Source organism: Aythya ferina, assembly GCF_964211825.1.
Source record: "Aythya ferina genome assembly, chromosome: 2".
Taxonomy (NCBI): Eukaryota; Metazoa; Chordata; class Aves; order Anseriformes; family Anatidae; genus Aythya; species Aythya ferina.
Genome location: NC_140297.1, coordinates 54,556,841 through 54,572,291, shown reverse-complemented (window position 1 = coordinate 54,572,291; position 15,451 = coordinate 54,556,841). Strand labels below are relative to the sequence as shown.

The 15,451-nt window shown below is 36.6% G+C and overlaps 1 protein-coding gene across 3 annotated transcripts in view; it reads left to right on the top strand.

The window, feature by feature from the left end:
• Positions 1-15,451, top strand: part of ADCY1 (adenylate cyclase 1) — a 165,325-nt gene that overhangs the window by 136,516 nt on the left and 13,358 nt on the right. For 2 of the 3 annotated variants that reach the window (XM_084510067.1, XM_084510065.1), the window contains 5 exons: positions 2,214-2,470; positions 3,089-3,215; positions 9,260-9,391; positions 10,632-10,778; positions 11,179-11,277. In XM_084510067.1, coding sequence (XP_084366193.1) covers positions 2,214-2,470; positions 3,089-3,215; positions 9,260-9,391; positions 10,632-10,778; positions 11,179-11,277 — 762 coding nt within the window. The remainder of the gene's footprint in view (positions 1-2,213; positions 2,471-3,088; positions 3,216-9,259; positions 9,392-10,631; positions 10,779-11,178; positions 11,278-15,451) is intronic. The other variant, XM_084510066.1, reaches the window with a different exon arrangement.

The window sequence follows — 15,451 nt, the reverse complement described above, 5'->3', positions numbered from 1 at the left end:
GGTGGACTTGAATGTCAGATGGGATTTAAATTTACACCTAAGTATTTGGCATTTAGTTGCCTTGTTGAATTCTCAGCACTCGATTTTGCCATTTTGGCTGCTAATGCTTGTGTGCACCCAAGCAAAAGAATCCACACAAAAATAGCATGCTAAACACAAATGGAAATGATGAGGAGGTAGATGTCTCAAATCCTGCCTCTCTCTGAGATTTAAGCAGTGTGTTCTAAGCAGTAGGAAAACAGTGATTTCATAATTCACAGTACTGACTGAGATGCCACATACCTTATTTTATATGTTTTTTGTTTTGTTTTTATTATTTTTTTTTAATTCACTTTTCCCTGGGCCTCCCCTGAAAAAATCAGTTTGATCCCCAATGAACTGAATAGGCAGAAGATCCCTTGTCTTGATCCAATGTCCTGAGAGGTACCAAGATTTCCTGATGTTCAGACATTTCTGGGAATTCTAAGATCAACTGTGTGAATAAAAGCACAGACATATATGAGATTCCTAATGTGCCTATAAGCCTGAAGAGATGTGTAGTGCCTGTAGGCTAGCTAGCATCTCAGCAAGACGTCCGTATATCTGACTTTTGGATTTAGAAGAATATTATGTCAGCTGGAACCTTTGTAAATCAGCCTCAATACACCTGATTGTTTGACCAAGTGAAACCATTGCCATTTTTACTGCTTACAGATGGTGAAAATGAAATGCAGAGCTCATAATAGCTAGAGCAGCCTCAAACATCAGTGGAGGAAGACAGATTAGAATTTAGTTCTGGCCTCTAAGAAGGGTCATCCAATTACAACTTACAAATGCATATAGCTTTATCCTTTATTGAAGCAGAAAGAGCCTGTAACCACTGAAATGCTTAGAAGTGTTTAATGAGTAGAAACTATTAGTTCCTGCAAAATAATGCCTCCAGAATTCTCAGCTAGCAGAGCAGCTAGGTGTTGAGATTTTACTTAGTTAAGAGCACATAATGTTTTCCTGGAAAGATTGCGCATCATGTACAAAGTTCTCAAGCAAGTCTGTGTTTTCAGATGACTGTAGTAGCCTTTTCAAGAAGGACATCAAACAAAATCACATTGAAACAATTTTTCACCTCAGTCTCTATAATTTCATAATGTTAGCCATTATGAGTTTAACTTACATTTTATCTTTCATGTCTCATCTTTCTGAATTACTACAATCCCCTGTAAAATATATAGCTTAATAACCTTTCACATTGTCAGTTATTTTACAGCATGCTATAAAATTTCATTGTGAGTGGTCAGAATGAAATAAAAGGGTCTAATAACACACTTCAAAAGAGAAGTTTAAGTACAGGGCAAGGCTTATGTGGCAGTGCCTGTTAAAATCAGTATCACACTACAGTCCCACTCTCCCTGTTTATGTTAACTCTAATCCTCTACCGTAGTAAGGGATGAATGTTGGAGTGCAGTTAAGTCTGGAGCTCTAGGGAGTTGCACTGTTTCACAGCAATTCCTCCCTTCCTTGCCTTCCTTGTATGAAAGAGATCTGTATATGACATTGCCTTTGGAAGAATCTGATTAAACTTCCTCATGTTTATCATGGGAAATGCACCAAAACTTCCCCACACCCCCCAGCCAAGAGAGGAAATAGAGCTCCTCAGATAACTGAAATGGTATGGATAAATAAAGACAAGATGTTGTATTTGAATCATATGTGATAACAAAATTAGCTCAGAGGTGGAGAAAACATATTATTCATTCTTAGCTTTTCAAACAGAGATTAAAATATATTTTATTTTATATTTAATTGATTAATTGAAATTGATAAAGCTTACATAGTTTATAAACAAACACATTTATTTCTGGGTTGTGTGCGAGAGCATTTCTAACCCAAATAACCACATACAAGGTTTACTGAAGTTCATAAGCTTTTCAGGTATATGTTGGCTTGAGAATCTCTTGGTTTTGAGCACTGAGAGGGAAACTATTCAACTAATCCCTGACTTCAATCAGTTGGCCCTGCTGGCATCTAATGAACAAAGCACGTCTCCCACCTAAAACTGAATAAAGCATTCAAGGAAAAGGAGAGAGATTTTATTATAGCAGTGAGATGGCTGGGAACTCCATATCAATTTCTTCCCAATTATAAATTAACTACTGTCAGTCCCCACAGCAGCTGTATTTCTGTTTATTTCACATTTAACTTACTTTCTTCCTTTTCCCTTCTCGTATTTTTTCTAGGTTGGCTGCATGCCTTGGGTTTGGAATACCAATTCCAGCAGTTCAATAGTTATCATTTCTCCTGGTGGAACAAATAAAACAATGAATGAACTTCCATGTGACACAGCCCACTATGCTTTCCTTTCCTGTGTAGTGGGGACTCTCACCTTGGCAATATTTCTGCGTGTATCTTCCTTGCCAAAAATGATTCTCCTGCTTTTTGTTACAATTTTGTACATAGTTATTCTGGAACTCAGTGGTTATAGAAAAGCAGTGGGGTAGGTATCCTGCAAAGTTAAAGCAATGCACATTTCGTTATAGATAGTCATTACATTTACTATTCATTTGTGAATTGTGCTCGAGCATTCAATGCTGCTTAAGGCCTTATACTCTGTAGAACATGAGAAATACTTAAGCCATCCTTTTTCCAGCAACTGTAGGATCTAGTAATACCAATCATCAGTATATAAGCTTTGGGGAACTAACAATTGTTGCTCTATTATTCTGAAGTTTTATCCTACCATACCTCAGCTGTTTATGCTGCAGTATAATTGAAATATGAAACAGAAAAAAAACTCTTAAAAACTTCACTTTCATATTTCAGCACCCCTCAACTAATTCCAGCTTTATTTAAGCTTTTGAATTTTGAGGGGTTTTGTATTTTCTAAATAAAAGTATGCACACATACTATGATAACGTATGTCATAAAGTGCTGAAGAAGTTGAATGTTGGTGTGATGCAGTCATAGTACTATCATGTAGCACCCTACAAGTATAAGCCTTTTCAGAAAAGGCTAGTACCCACAGGTCCCAAACTAAAGATTTTATATTAAAAATATAGATTATTTGCTATTAGAAAACCTAGTATAATACATTTATTTTCCTTTTATTTTTAAGGGGTGGCTCCTTTTATATGCGTGGCTATGAACCAATACTAGCTATTTTGCTGTTTTCTTGTGCTTTGGCACTGCATTCCAGACAGGTGGACTTGAAGCTACGTCTGGACTACCTCTGGGCTGTGCAGGTAAGTCATAGGATTTCTAGTACTCATGTACATGGAATTATGTCTAACTTTATGAAATTGCTTACAAGTACTTTCAGAAAAATCAGTAGAACTAAGACAGTCAAAATCTTTCATGTCTGTTGGGGTTTACAAAGAAAAGTTATTGCAACCTTCTTTCCAGAGATGTATAAATTTCACTTGTTTTGGAGAAGTGATTTTTTGTTTGTAATTGTCGTGGTTTAGCCTGGCCGGCAGCTAAACACCACGCAGCCATTTGCTCACCCTCCCCCCTCCCTCTCTGGAACGGGGGAGAGAAATGGAAAGTGAAGCCCGTGAGCTGAGATAAAGACAGTTTAATAAGACAGGAAAATAATAATAATAATAATAATAATAATAATAATAATAATAATACAATGATGATAATAGTACTACTACTAATAATATGTACAAACAAGTGATGCACAATGCAATTGCTCACCACCCGCTGCCCAGCCTAACCCCGAGCAGTCCAGCCCCCTCCTCCGACTAGCCACCCCTATATATTGTTTAGCATGACGTCAGATGGTATGGAATACCCCTTTGGCTAGTTTGGGTCACCTGTCCTGGGTCTGTCCCCTCCCAGCTCTTACTGCACCCCCAGCCTGCCTGTTGGCAGGACAGAGCAAGAAGCTGAGATGTCCTTGGCTTGGTATAAGCACTGCTCTGCAACAATTAAAACATCGGGGTGTTATCAGCACTCTTCTCATCCTAAGCCAAAACATAGCATTCTACCAGCTACTAGGAAGAAAATTAACTCTGTTCTAACTGAAACCAGGACAGTAATTGTTCTAAAACAGCATATCATTAGCGAAGTAATATATCTAAGGTACATTATGAATGCACGTTAAATTTCAAACATGGGAAAATTACTGTTACCAGTATAAACTTGAGATAAAGAAAATAAATCCATGTTTGCTTGTTTTTATTATTATTTTTTAAATAAACTTATGTAGATACCCCCCGGGGCTTTTTTTTTTTTTTTTTTGAAAATACATTTCTTAACTATCATATTCACAGGAAAAAAATATAGAAATTATATTAGCTATAAGCAGGAGTGTCAGGAAAAGTCTGCTTCCCCTCACTCCCCAGCACTCCTATGCCTACTTCCAAAGTGTGTCACACTGACCCCTGAAGGAAAGAGGAAGTTGAAGAAGATGTAAGTTTGGTTTGATGGAATTTGGAAGTTGTCATTATGATTGATCTTACACTTTTATACTCCTGTATTTCATACAGGTTACAACCTGTTCACACCTACATGCTGTTAACTATGTTAATTGTCATAGGTGATTCCCTTCTGAGAGGAACAGAGGACCCCATAAGTCAGCAAGGCCCTAACCATAGGAAGTCTGCTGCCTCCCTCGGGCCTGGGTCAGGGCCATTACCAGGACACTTCCTGGCCTGGTTTTCCCCTCCGATTATTATCCATTACTGATGATTCAGGCTGGCAGCGATGAAATCATTGAGAGAAGCCTGAAGGCTATCTAAAGGGACTTCAGGGGATTGGTGTAGTTAGTAGATAGAACAGGAGTACAGGTGGTGTTTTCATCTATCCCTTCAGTGGCAAGGAGGCATACTGACAGGACCCAGAAAACAAAGCTGATATATACATGGCTGAGAGTTTTGGGCCCTTCATTACAGAAAAGACATCAAGGCCCTGGTGTGTGTCCATGGAAGGGCTACAAAGCTGCTGAAGGGCCTGGAACACAAGTCCTGTGAGGAGCGGCTGAGGGAACTGGGGTTATTTAGTCTGGAGAAGAGGAGGCTCAGGGGAGACCTTATTGCTTTCTACAGCTACCTGAAAGGAAGTTGTGGGGAGCTGGGGGTCAGCCTCTTCTCATAAATAACTAGCAAGAGGACAAGAGGGAATGGCCTCAAGGTGCACCAGGGGATGTTCAGGTTGGAAATGAGGAGACATTTATTCTCAGAAAGAGTGGCTTTGGAACAGGTTGCCCAGGGAGCCGGTGTAGTCACTGTCCCTGAGGGTGTTTAAGGAAAGGTTGGATGTGATCCTTAGGAAGATGTTTTATTGGGCAATGCTGGTGGTAAGGATATGATTGGACCAGATGATCTTGCGGGTCTTTTCCAACCTTAATTATTCTATGATTCTACGATGCTATGATTCTATGTTGTTAAGGGAACTGTCTAAATCATTTGAGTGCTTGCTTTTACATGTAAGATCAAGACTGCAACACGTGGGTTAAACACATCCATGGCATTACTGTGCTACTTAGAATGGAGAAATCAAGAATGATTTAGCTCTATTTTCTTGTACTCATAAAGTTTTTCTACCTAGCAGTTAAGTTCTGTTGGGTGTTTTTGTTTGTCTCAATGTCCAAAACCATGCCTACCTCTGTGTTTTACTTACATATGTGAGTGTTTTTTATTTATCATTTAGTTATCATTTGAGTAAGCTTTAAACTTATCACATTCTATAATTGCTGAGGACTCCATGCTGTTTAACTGAGTCTAGAATGCATGACCACTTCATTTTATTATTTTTCTATGACCCCAGTATCTATATGTGCTGTGCCTGTCAGCCTCCAAAATTTGTTTTGGACCAAATAGTCTGTGTTTGTTGTGGTGCCAACTATAATTTCCAAGAGGAAAAAATATCCCCTGGTTTAACCTTTTTAAAGGTTAAAATTGCCTTTGAATAATAGGCAGACTCTAAACTACTAATTTTTTAACAACCATTAAGAGGAGACAAGGGAAAAAACCATCTTCAGTGATGGTTCTCCTCAGCTCCTGGACTGCAGGAGTCCTGTACATGGTTTAACAGCATTCTTGGTCATGTTTCCCTGTGGCTGAAGTATTATTTTTTCATCAAAATATTAGGCTTAACTTGGTTATCTTCTCAGTAGCAGAATTTTTAGAAAATTGTTCACATAAATGCACATGATCTTCAGAGATTTTCTTCCATTTTACAGGGCGAGCGTAGTGGTTCGTTGTGCAAACACTGAATTGCATGAACTACTAATAGAGCTGGAGATTCACATATCCCAGTTGCCAGCCAGTGCAGTGTGAAAGACTTGAGATAACATGGTGCAATATGGAGTTTAGGAAGTTCTGCTGGTGCTAGCTCATGACTGGAAGAACTTCAGACTCCAGGGCTATTCTGGAAGTTTGCATAGTTTTAGTAATCTGATTGCAGTGCTAATCCTGTAAAAAATAAATAAATAAATAAATAAATAAATAAAATCTCTGATGAATAAAACAATTAGTGGCATACAGCTGTAATAGAAAGGATTTTGTCAATATTTTTTTGATTTACTTCATCATGAACCACAAACAGACTAGTACTAACTAAATGATATTTTAAAACTGAAAGTATCCTGCAAATAATGACATTATTAAGAAGAATATATTGTTAGATTCTCAGTGATCTATGCTAATATTAGAGGAAAGCACCAAACTGTGTTTTGAGAAAAAGCAGAGAAGCAAAGCTGACTTTTAAAATTGCATTTATGAGAAAAGGTAATCTAATGCAAATGCATCTGTTATATAACAAGAACAGAAGTAATGCAGCAAGTTTTAGGTATACTACGTGAAAAACAAATGAACAAACAAAAGAAAGCACAACATTCTCTAACTGATAATGAGTCGGTAAAACATTTATATTGTACTTACTGTTCACATGTCATTGGTCATACAGGTTCTTTTTGGTTTTGTTCACTTTTTTCTGTGTCAAATTTCACTTTTCTGAATATCACAGTATTTTCAGAAACAATTATTTTATTTTATTTTTTAAACAGGCAATGGGAAGAGAATTTCGGTTTTTACATAACACCATTGAGAAACTTTATGTGCCTCATATGACAATAGCTGTAAATAGCAAATATAAGAGCATTTCCCTTATTTATGACTCTTAATCACTTTTTTATATATAAATGAATCAACAAAGCTAAAAATAAAAAATAAATACAACAAAAAGTTTATGAGGAAGCTAAAACTGACACAAATGTGTTTTTTTTTTTATCCAGGATTTGTAACAAGAGGAAAGTAAAAATAATGCTATTATGTTACTGATTGTTGCATTCTTTAGGGAATACTAGAATATCATTTACCTATCTTTTCTAATGTGTTACACCTGTAAGAAATACGCATTCTATGATTGGCAGGCAAGACTTGCCATGTGTACATACACTTTGTGTCCAAAAATCCTGTCCTGCAGACACTGTGATGGGTCTATTCTCTGTGGTTTTAGTGCCACCTTCAGGTACAAGGATCATGTTTCTGGAGCACCAGTGCCCAATTTCTTCTTAGCTGTATCCTGAAAAAGTGGATTTCCATGTGATAACTAGTCAGTTGGTGGCATTACTACTGCATTTTTATGCCTATTAAATAGCCATCTGAGCGCTCAAGTGATAAAACAGTACAGACCACTTCCTGAACAGACATGTAACGAGTTACCAGCAATGTAAATACTGTGGGATGCTGTGTGACTGTATAAAATGTGATAACTGCTTATTATATTGATGTGAAATGCCATAGTACCAATGAACATTCTAAATTTTGTCACCAGATGTGAAGAAAAAGCAAAGTTTGCTTCTAAATACTGCATCTTTTCAAATACAGTTAAAGTCTGCAAAATGACCTAGGTGCCATGAATACCAAACAGGTACAACCAAAAAGTAGCATGTTAAAAATGATATCACTCATGCCTATGGATTTTGTTTATTTTTTTTATTGTCACAATAATCTATCTTGTTTTTTGAACCAGCAGCTACTGTGTGAATATCATGGTAGCAGCTTTCCTTAATGAGCCAACAGGAACAGGAACAAATAGATGAAGATTTGGTTGCTATTTAGCTGCCTGAATACTATTTCCACCAAGAATGTAAACACCTGTGATCTGTGTTATTTTATTCTTTCTGCAGCCTCAAGTTCTCCTCCCTTTGCAATGTCTATTTTGCCTGGGAAAGGGTGATGCCTATATATCCTTTTATCTCAGCTACTCAAAGAGTAGCTTTGAGCTCAGGAGTTCATGAGTCACAAGGAGAGAAGAAAATTTTCATTTGCATTCCCCTGAAAGGCAGAAAACAGGAAGATCAAAAAAGGTCCAGAAAATATGTCATTGGTTTGCTTTTCTCCTCAGAGGGCTGTGTGAAAATCAGAACGTAGGGCTCAAAGCACCTCTCAGAACAAGGAGCAAATAATGTTGCGGAAGAGTTTAAGAAGGATTAGGCTGGAATTTGCAAACCTGGGAGTACTAAAAAGAGATTTCTATATAGTTAGTATTTTTCAGATAAAGGATCTGATTTTTAGAATTTCTTCCTTATGTGTGGCCCTCACTGGCTCCTGTGACCAAAGTCACTTAAAATAAGACACAAGAACCTTGAGTAAAATAAGACACAAGAGCTTAGCTGTGTTAACTCTTAGACACTTTCTTAATGCTGTCATTCTCATGAATTGTAGAATCTCTGTTGTGCACAGGAATTGTGTATGTATTCATGACAAATACTGTTGTAATTAAAGACAGCCGTAGAAATAATTATTTTTACATTAAAATATATATTTGTTTTTAAATTGCCTTTCGCTCTTGAGGATGTTCAAATGTAAAACAGTTTTCTCTGTTAAATCTGTTTTACCAGGTCAGTTTCTATTTTACTGCAAAGTGTCATAGATTTGCTTTAAATACTAGTGATTCTCTAGGCTTCCCTTTTTTGAAAGGTGGTTCAGATAGTGCTGTCAGTATTTCTACCTACCTAAAAAAGAAGTAATTCACCTCTAATGTCAATGTGACTTAAGGGGAATTACTAATAGCTTTTTAAGAGTGCCCATTTAAAGAGCAGAGGTCCCTGTGAGACACCAATACACAGTTGATTAAGCCCTGAAAGTAGTCATCAGCCTAGTGACTTTAGAATTAGTAAGAACTTAAAGGTAAAAAACCCCTGATGCTACTGTTCTCACTCTACTTCATAGATACTGTTTTGCTCAGTTTAATTTCAAAGTATGTTTTTGATGGTTTCAGTTAATTTTTCTTTTTTACATTTTGGAAAAGATTTTCTTTTCCTTTATCCCTACAGGCAGAAGAAGAGAGAGATGATATGGAGAGAGTCAAACTGGATAATAAACGAATTCTCTTCAATCTGTTGCCAGCACATGTTGCACAGCACTTCCTTATGTCTAATCCAAGGAATATGGTAAACCAAGATAAGGTTTAAATATATGGTAATGTTGTATAAATGTGACCATTTGCAGCTTGGGTCAACTTTCAACTGTATACTTTCAAGAAAAGCTTGGACTTATAAAATTGCATTCAAATTAAAATAAATGGGTTTGTAAATACTTGTATACAGGAATTAGATCAGGATTATTTCTTTCTCTGTTTTGTCTTCTTTCTCTGAAGAATTTTAAGAAAAAGCAGGATAAGGGAATTCTGTGTTATTCAACATCAATGCAGCTGAGTGTCTGCATGCAAATCAAAAATTTCTTTTTCAATTAAATTAGAGGATTGGAATTTATCAGAGTATTTCGTGAGCTCAGTTTGGTTCTGAGTGGTGAGGTGTGTGAATTGCCAGAAGCTTCCATTTGAACCACTCTAGTTCTGTAAATACACCATATTACCAAACTCAGCCTTTACAAGTAAAAACAGAATTTTACTCATCCAGAGAAGCTACAATAGCTTTTAACCTCAAAGTCCACAGTGATGAAGTGAACACTGGTTCAAGCAGACATTACCACGTTTTTTCTAGAGCAGCTGCAATAACTGCAGCAATTGTGGCCATAATGACCACAACACTGCTCTTCTAAATTATGAGTCTCTGTGCTTTGGAGTTTGGACCAATATATTTAAACTGCAGAACTGCAATTATACTTTCTGTTAGCTCTCTGAATTCTTAAATAGGAGCTTTACCAGGCAGAACAAGATTATATTGCTAATGCTGAATACAGGATTCTGCAACTCAGGGAAAGAGATGAAAAAGCAAGGCTGCTGGTTTTGTGCTGCAGGGTAAGACTGTCCTGTCTTCTATTTTAACCGTAAAACAGAACTGAGAAAATGCTATGGTATTTCTCACACAATAAAAGAAGTTCTAAAACTGTTCAGAGTTTCTATGAATTTTTCAGTCACTTCATCCCTACACAGGGAAAAGAGACTACATTTTGGTTGTTTTTGTTGTTTGTTTGTTTGTTTGTTTGTTTTAAATGGCTTTAATAGCTTAGGTTTTACTTTTATGCTGTGGATTTTTTTTAAGGGAAGAGATCTTGCATTTATTTATTTATATTCAATAGGACTGGCTCTCTCTCTACCCAAACTGATGACTTTTGTCCTAGCTATCCAGGCAACTGCTCTTGCTGCTTAGCAGTAGAATAAGTATCAGAATAGGTATCATAATAATGATGTCTGTTTTAGATTAAACTTTTTAAACAAAAATTATATCTGTTCATGTACTGCAGGACCTTTATTACCAGTCATATTCACAAGTGGGAGTGATGTTTGCTTCCATCCCAAATTTCAATGATTTCTACATTGAACTGGATGGCAATAATATGGGAGTGGAGTGTTTACGCCTGCTAAATGAAATTATTGCTGATTTTGATGAGGTAAGGTCTAAATGCTTTGTCTTTTGACCATATCAGTTCTACCAAACTTCTATCAACAGAGGTTTTTTGTAAAAATTCAACATATTTTGAACTGTTTAATAAAACAGTACTATATTGAGAACCAACTGGGCCTCTCTCCAAAGTGCCTGTTTTGTACATTTGAGGACATGAATCTGACTTCAAATTCCTTTACTGTAAGAAAAGTATTAAAATGCAAGTCAGTGGTATTTTCTTGTTTGTTTGTTTGCTTGTTTTTCTTTAAATGACCACAAAGAAAGCAAGCCTCAACTTACCTCAGCAAACCATAATATGGTTTAATCAAGTTGCACATTATTTGTTAACTATGGTTGCTTGTCTAAAATATTATGTAATATTTAACAGTTTTATGTTTTAAACAAAGCTTATGGACAAAGAGTATTATAAGGACATAGAAAAGATCAAGACAATTGGAAGTACATATATGGCAGCTGTGGGACTTGTACCTACTTCAGGAACTAAGGTAAGATTTTATATGACAGTCAATGTGGTGGAACTGTTCTCGTTCAGTTTTCAAAGGAACACCAGGAACACAACCAACTCAGTGTGATTACAGATAGCTTGTTTTATTTCTTTACAACAACTTAAATCTGAAATTCAAATAACATCATTAGCTTGAAAAGAAAAATTGCTATCCTAGCAACTTCTCACATGCCTGCATTTGTATTTGATTGTCTGCAAATCTGGATTCTTTGTAAAGGATCTGTGTAAAAAGCTCCTAAGTCAGAATGGTAGTATTTTAAACCCAGAATCTATTTACTAGATTTGTATGCAGCATCTGGAAAAACAGAATCCCCTGGCAGAATACCAAATATATTGTGTTCAAATTAATAACTACATTTAAAAGGCATAATGTATTAATAAACTATTAATAAAATTAATTATACAAGCAATATAATGAACACATGAAGGCAACCCATGCATTCAGATTTCCCAGAATCTCCTGAGACCTCTTCCCTATTCATAGAATCATAGTATCATAGAATGGTTTGGATTGGAAGGAAACTCAAAGATCATCTATTTCTACCCCCTTTGACCAGGTTGCTCAACACAACCTGTTGTGTTGACTTGAACACTTCCAGGGTTGGGGTATCCATGACTTCCCTGGGCAACCTGTTCCAATACCTCACCATCTTCATCATGAAGAATTTCTGCCTTATATCTAAACCTGCCCTCTTTTAGTTTAAAACTGTTACCCGTTGTCTGATCACTGTACCCCCGATAGAGTTTCTCCTCATCTTTCCTATAGGGCCCCTTTTAAATACTGAAAGGCTGCTATAAGGTCTCTCTGGAGCCTTCTCATTTCTAAACTAAATAACCACAACTTTCTCAGCCTTTCTTCATAAGAGAGGTTTTCCAGCCCTCTGATCATCTTCATGACCCTCTTCTGGACCCACTGTAACACATCTATGTCTTATCTTTGTGCCCAGAGCTGAACGCAGTACTCCATGTGGGGTACTTATGAAAGCAGAATAGATGGAGAGAATCACCTCCTTTGACCTGTTACATACAATCTTTTTGATGCAGCCCAGGATATAGTTGGCTTTCTGGGCTGCAAGCACACAGTGTGTCATCTGCATACTTGTTGACGGTGCATTCAAACCCACTGCCCATGTTGCTGACAAAGATGTTAAATAGTACTGCAAATGTTTTGCACGAGTACAGGTAGATATGCATGCCTGTTCTGATACACACGTACAAGTGTTGTAGAGATGAACTCATGCATATGGTTTAAAATTTAAAAAATAACACTGAATTAGAGGGTAAAAGCAAAATGAGGCAGGAGATGGCCTGTAAATTTTCTAAGAACAACCAACAACATTAAATGAATAAATAAGGCAACATTGAAATCAACTATTAGAATCACAGTGGAGTGTATCACAACTTACTTTCTGGTCTGCAAGGTGCTTTATTTATTTACTTATTTATTTATTTATTTTAATTTTTCCTAGAGTAGAAATCTGGACATTATAAAAAGACATTTTAAAATGTTGAGTTTATGCTGAAAATGTTTGACTCCTGGTTCCTGAGGAAGGCAGAAAATTCTTTGAATTTTGTTCCGTATGATCTCATACAAACAGGCAAAGGCATACTTTGTGTCTGGTATAAATGCTCTTTGAACTATAATCCTGAAAACACGTGTGTTATTGCTTAACTTCAGTAGCATATGTTCCAAAACCTAAACATGTTTATCTCTTGTATTTTATAGTTGCTAACTGAAGGGTCAGCTGAGTTAGTCCAGTACTAAAGGTACTGCTCTGAGCTTATCATATTAATGTATTTTAAATCACTGCAGATGGTCTTGTACAGGACCCTGGGTTTTCCTGAAATCTTGGGGCAAATTTTGATCTTTTCTGTACAGGTAGAATTTATTTAACATTCCAAACTCTCAAAAATTTAAAGATCTTTTGTGATCACAGATAATATTTTCATTTGTAACTTGGGTTTTCAATTCTTCTGTGGTATCTTCTGTGATGCAAGTGGGCAGGAATTGTTCATATCCTCTTGGCAATTTCCTGCTAGGTCTTCAGCATGCAGCCATTTATTAGAAGTATGATGATCCTGGGTAGCCTACCATGTCCAGACAATCACTGCCCTGTCCACACAGTCCCTGGACTGCCCTACAGAGCCAGATATGTCCACTGTAAGCCATACCAGACTCAAGTGCTCCTGGTCTCCCCTCTGCCAGTGGTATCCCAGCTTCATAAGAAAATCTGGTGCAGCCTCTAATTGTGTGCCATGGATTTTGTGCGAGGTTTAGGACATGAGCACAAGTTGTGTATGTGGTTAACTCTGCTCTTAACTGAAAATACTTACACACATAGGAACTCAGTACACTTATAAAGTTAAATATTTTAATCCCATATTTTGCAGGACTTTTTTTTTTTTTTTTTTTTTTTTTTTTCTGCAGCTTGACTTCAGCAGGTGCCTATAGCAAATTCACATTGCCTCTGTCAGGGTGGTTTTGCTGTGACGATTATGCTGATCTTTCTATTAACCTTTCTTCGGTTATTTAAATAAATAATTCATTGCTAGTTACATCATCAGAGCAGCACACTTACCAGGTTCTTTGTAGATCTGCACAATGTAAGTTCACTGCATGTGTGGAGTCCTTGTAAATTACATCTGTGATTTTACTAGGATCCTGACTTTGTTGTGGTTTTCAGTGCAAGTTCAAAAGAGTGTGGCAGTAATCCTTTTGAGACACATATGCCATCTATAGTAAATCCTGTATTTGTGACCTGTCATCTCTCCTGCAACCATGAGAGGCAATGCAGGAAATCAAAGTATGCATCAGGCAAGAATACATTGGAAGGAAAAGGAATGTAAAGATTAGAGATTTTTAATAAAAGCATAGACTTCTCTTTGTTCCAGACATTCAATATTCTTCACCCTCTCTGTTAGAAGTGTAGTCACCAGCCTTTTTATCTTTAAACTTAATTCTTATTCTTATATTTGTCTTTGTGAGGCTGGAAAAGAGTGGAGCTAGCTGACATTGCAAGAAACGTGTAAAGAAAACTATCCTTCCAAAAAACTGGGACTTGCCCAAGTTTTTCATTTTAATCATTTTTTGTTTATGTTTTCTCTATTTTTTTAATTTCCCAAACACATGGAGGACCACTTTCAAATTAAGCTGAGAAAAGCAAATAGCAGCCTGTTTCTCAGGTTTCTCAGGCACATTCAATTTATAAAATCTCACTATCATGTCAAAAATCCAGTAATCTCTCATCTCATGCCAGCTACCACAGCCATGTTGTGAAACACCGTACTGAAGCTAGACAGCCAATGACCCTGTATTTCTTTCACCATATCCTACCTTTAGCCGACTTTCACTTTGTAAATCTGTTCAAGAATTCATATTTATTATTCAAATAAAAGTACAACGTGAGAGCAACAATACTGAGTCAGGTCAAAGGTCCACCCTGGTAACCTATCTTTAATGTGGCTCATTAAAGTAGATACTGGGGGAAGGGTATGAGTTAGAGAGCAAACATGCAAATCTCTGTTTTCTACTTTCTAATGATATGCTGTTTAAGAAATTCTAGATCTACAGATAATATCTATTTACCAGTTCATAGCAAATGTTTCTTCCATTAATTTGTATAAGTATGTTTGAATCTAACTGAACTTTTGGAATCAACAATGTTCTCTGAAAATGAGTTCAACAGTTTAATTAGACTGTAGGTGTAAAAAGTATTTCTTTATGTTTTGTTTTGGGGGGTTCTTTTTCCTTTTCTTCCTTTTCCTTTTCCTTTTCCTTTTCCTTTTCCTTTTCCTTTTCCTTTTCCTTTTCCTTTTCCTTTTCCTTTTCCTTTTCCTTTTCCTTTTCCTTTTCCTTTTCCTTTTCCTTTTCCTTTTCCTTTTCCTTTTTCTCTTTTTATCTTGATACTTCATTATTTTATTTGATCCTTTCTGGTTCTTTTGCTGTAGTTCATTTAGGTATGTTTTATAACAAATCACTTCAGCTTGCCTGGAAAGGAAAGAAAATAGAGCTGTTCTGTATCTCGCAGGATTAAACATAACAGGAATTTTGTCAATGGGAACAACATGGACCCATGGAGCTGGGATCTAGCAAAATCCCCAAAGGGAGAAAAGGGCAGAACTGTAGCTATTAATAATCATCAGGCAAAGTAGTT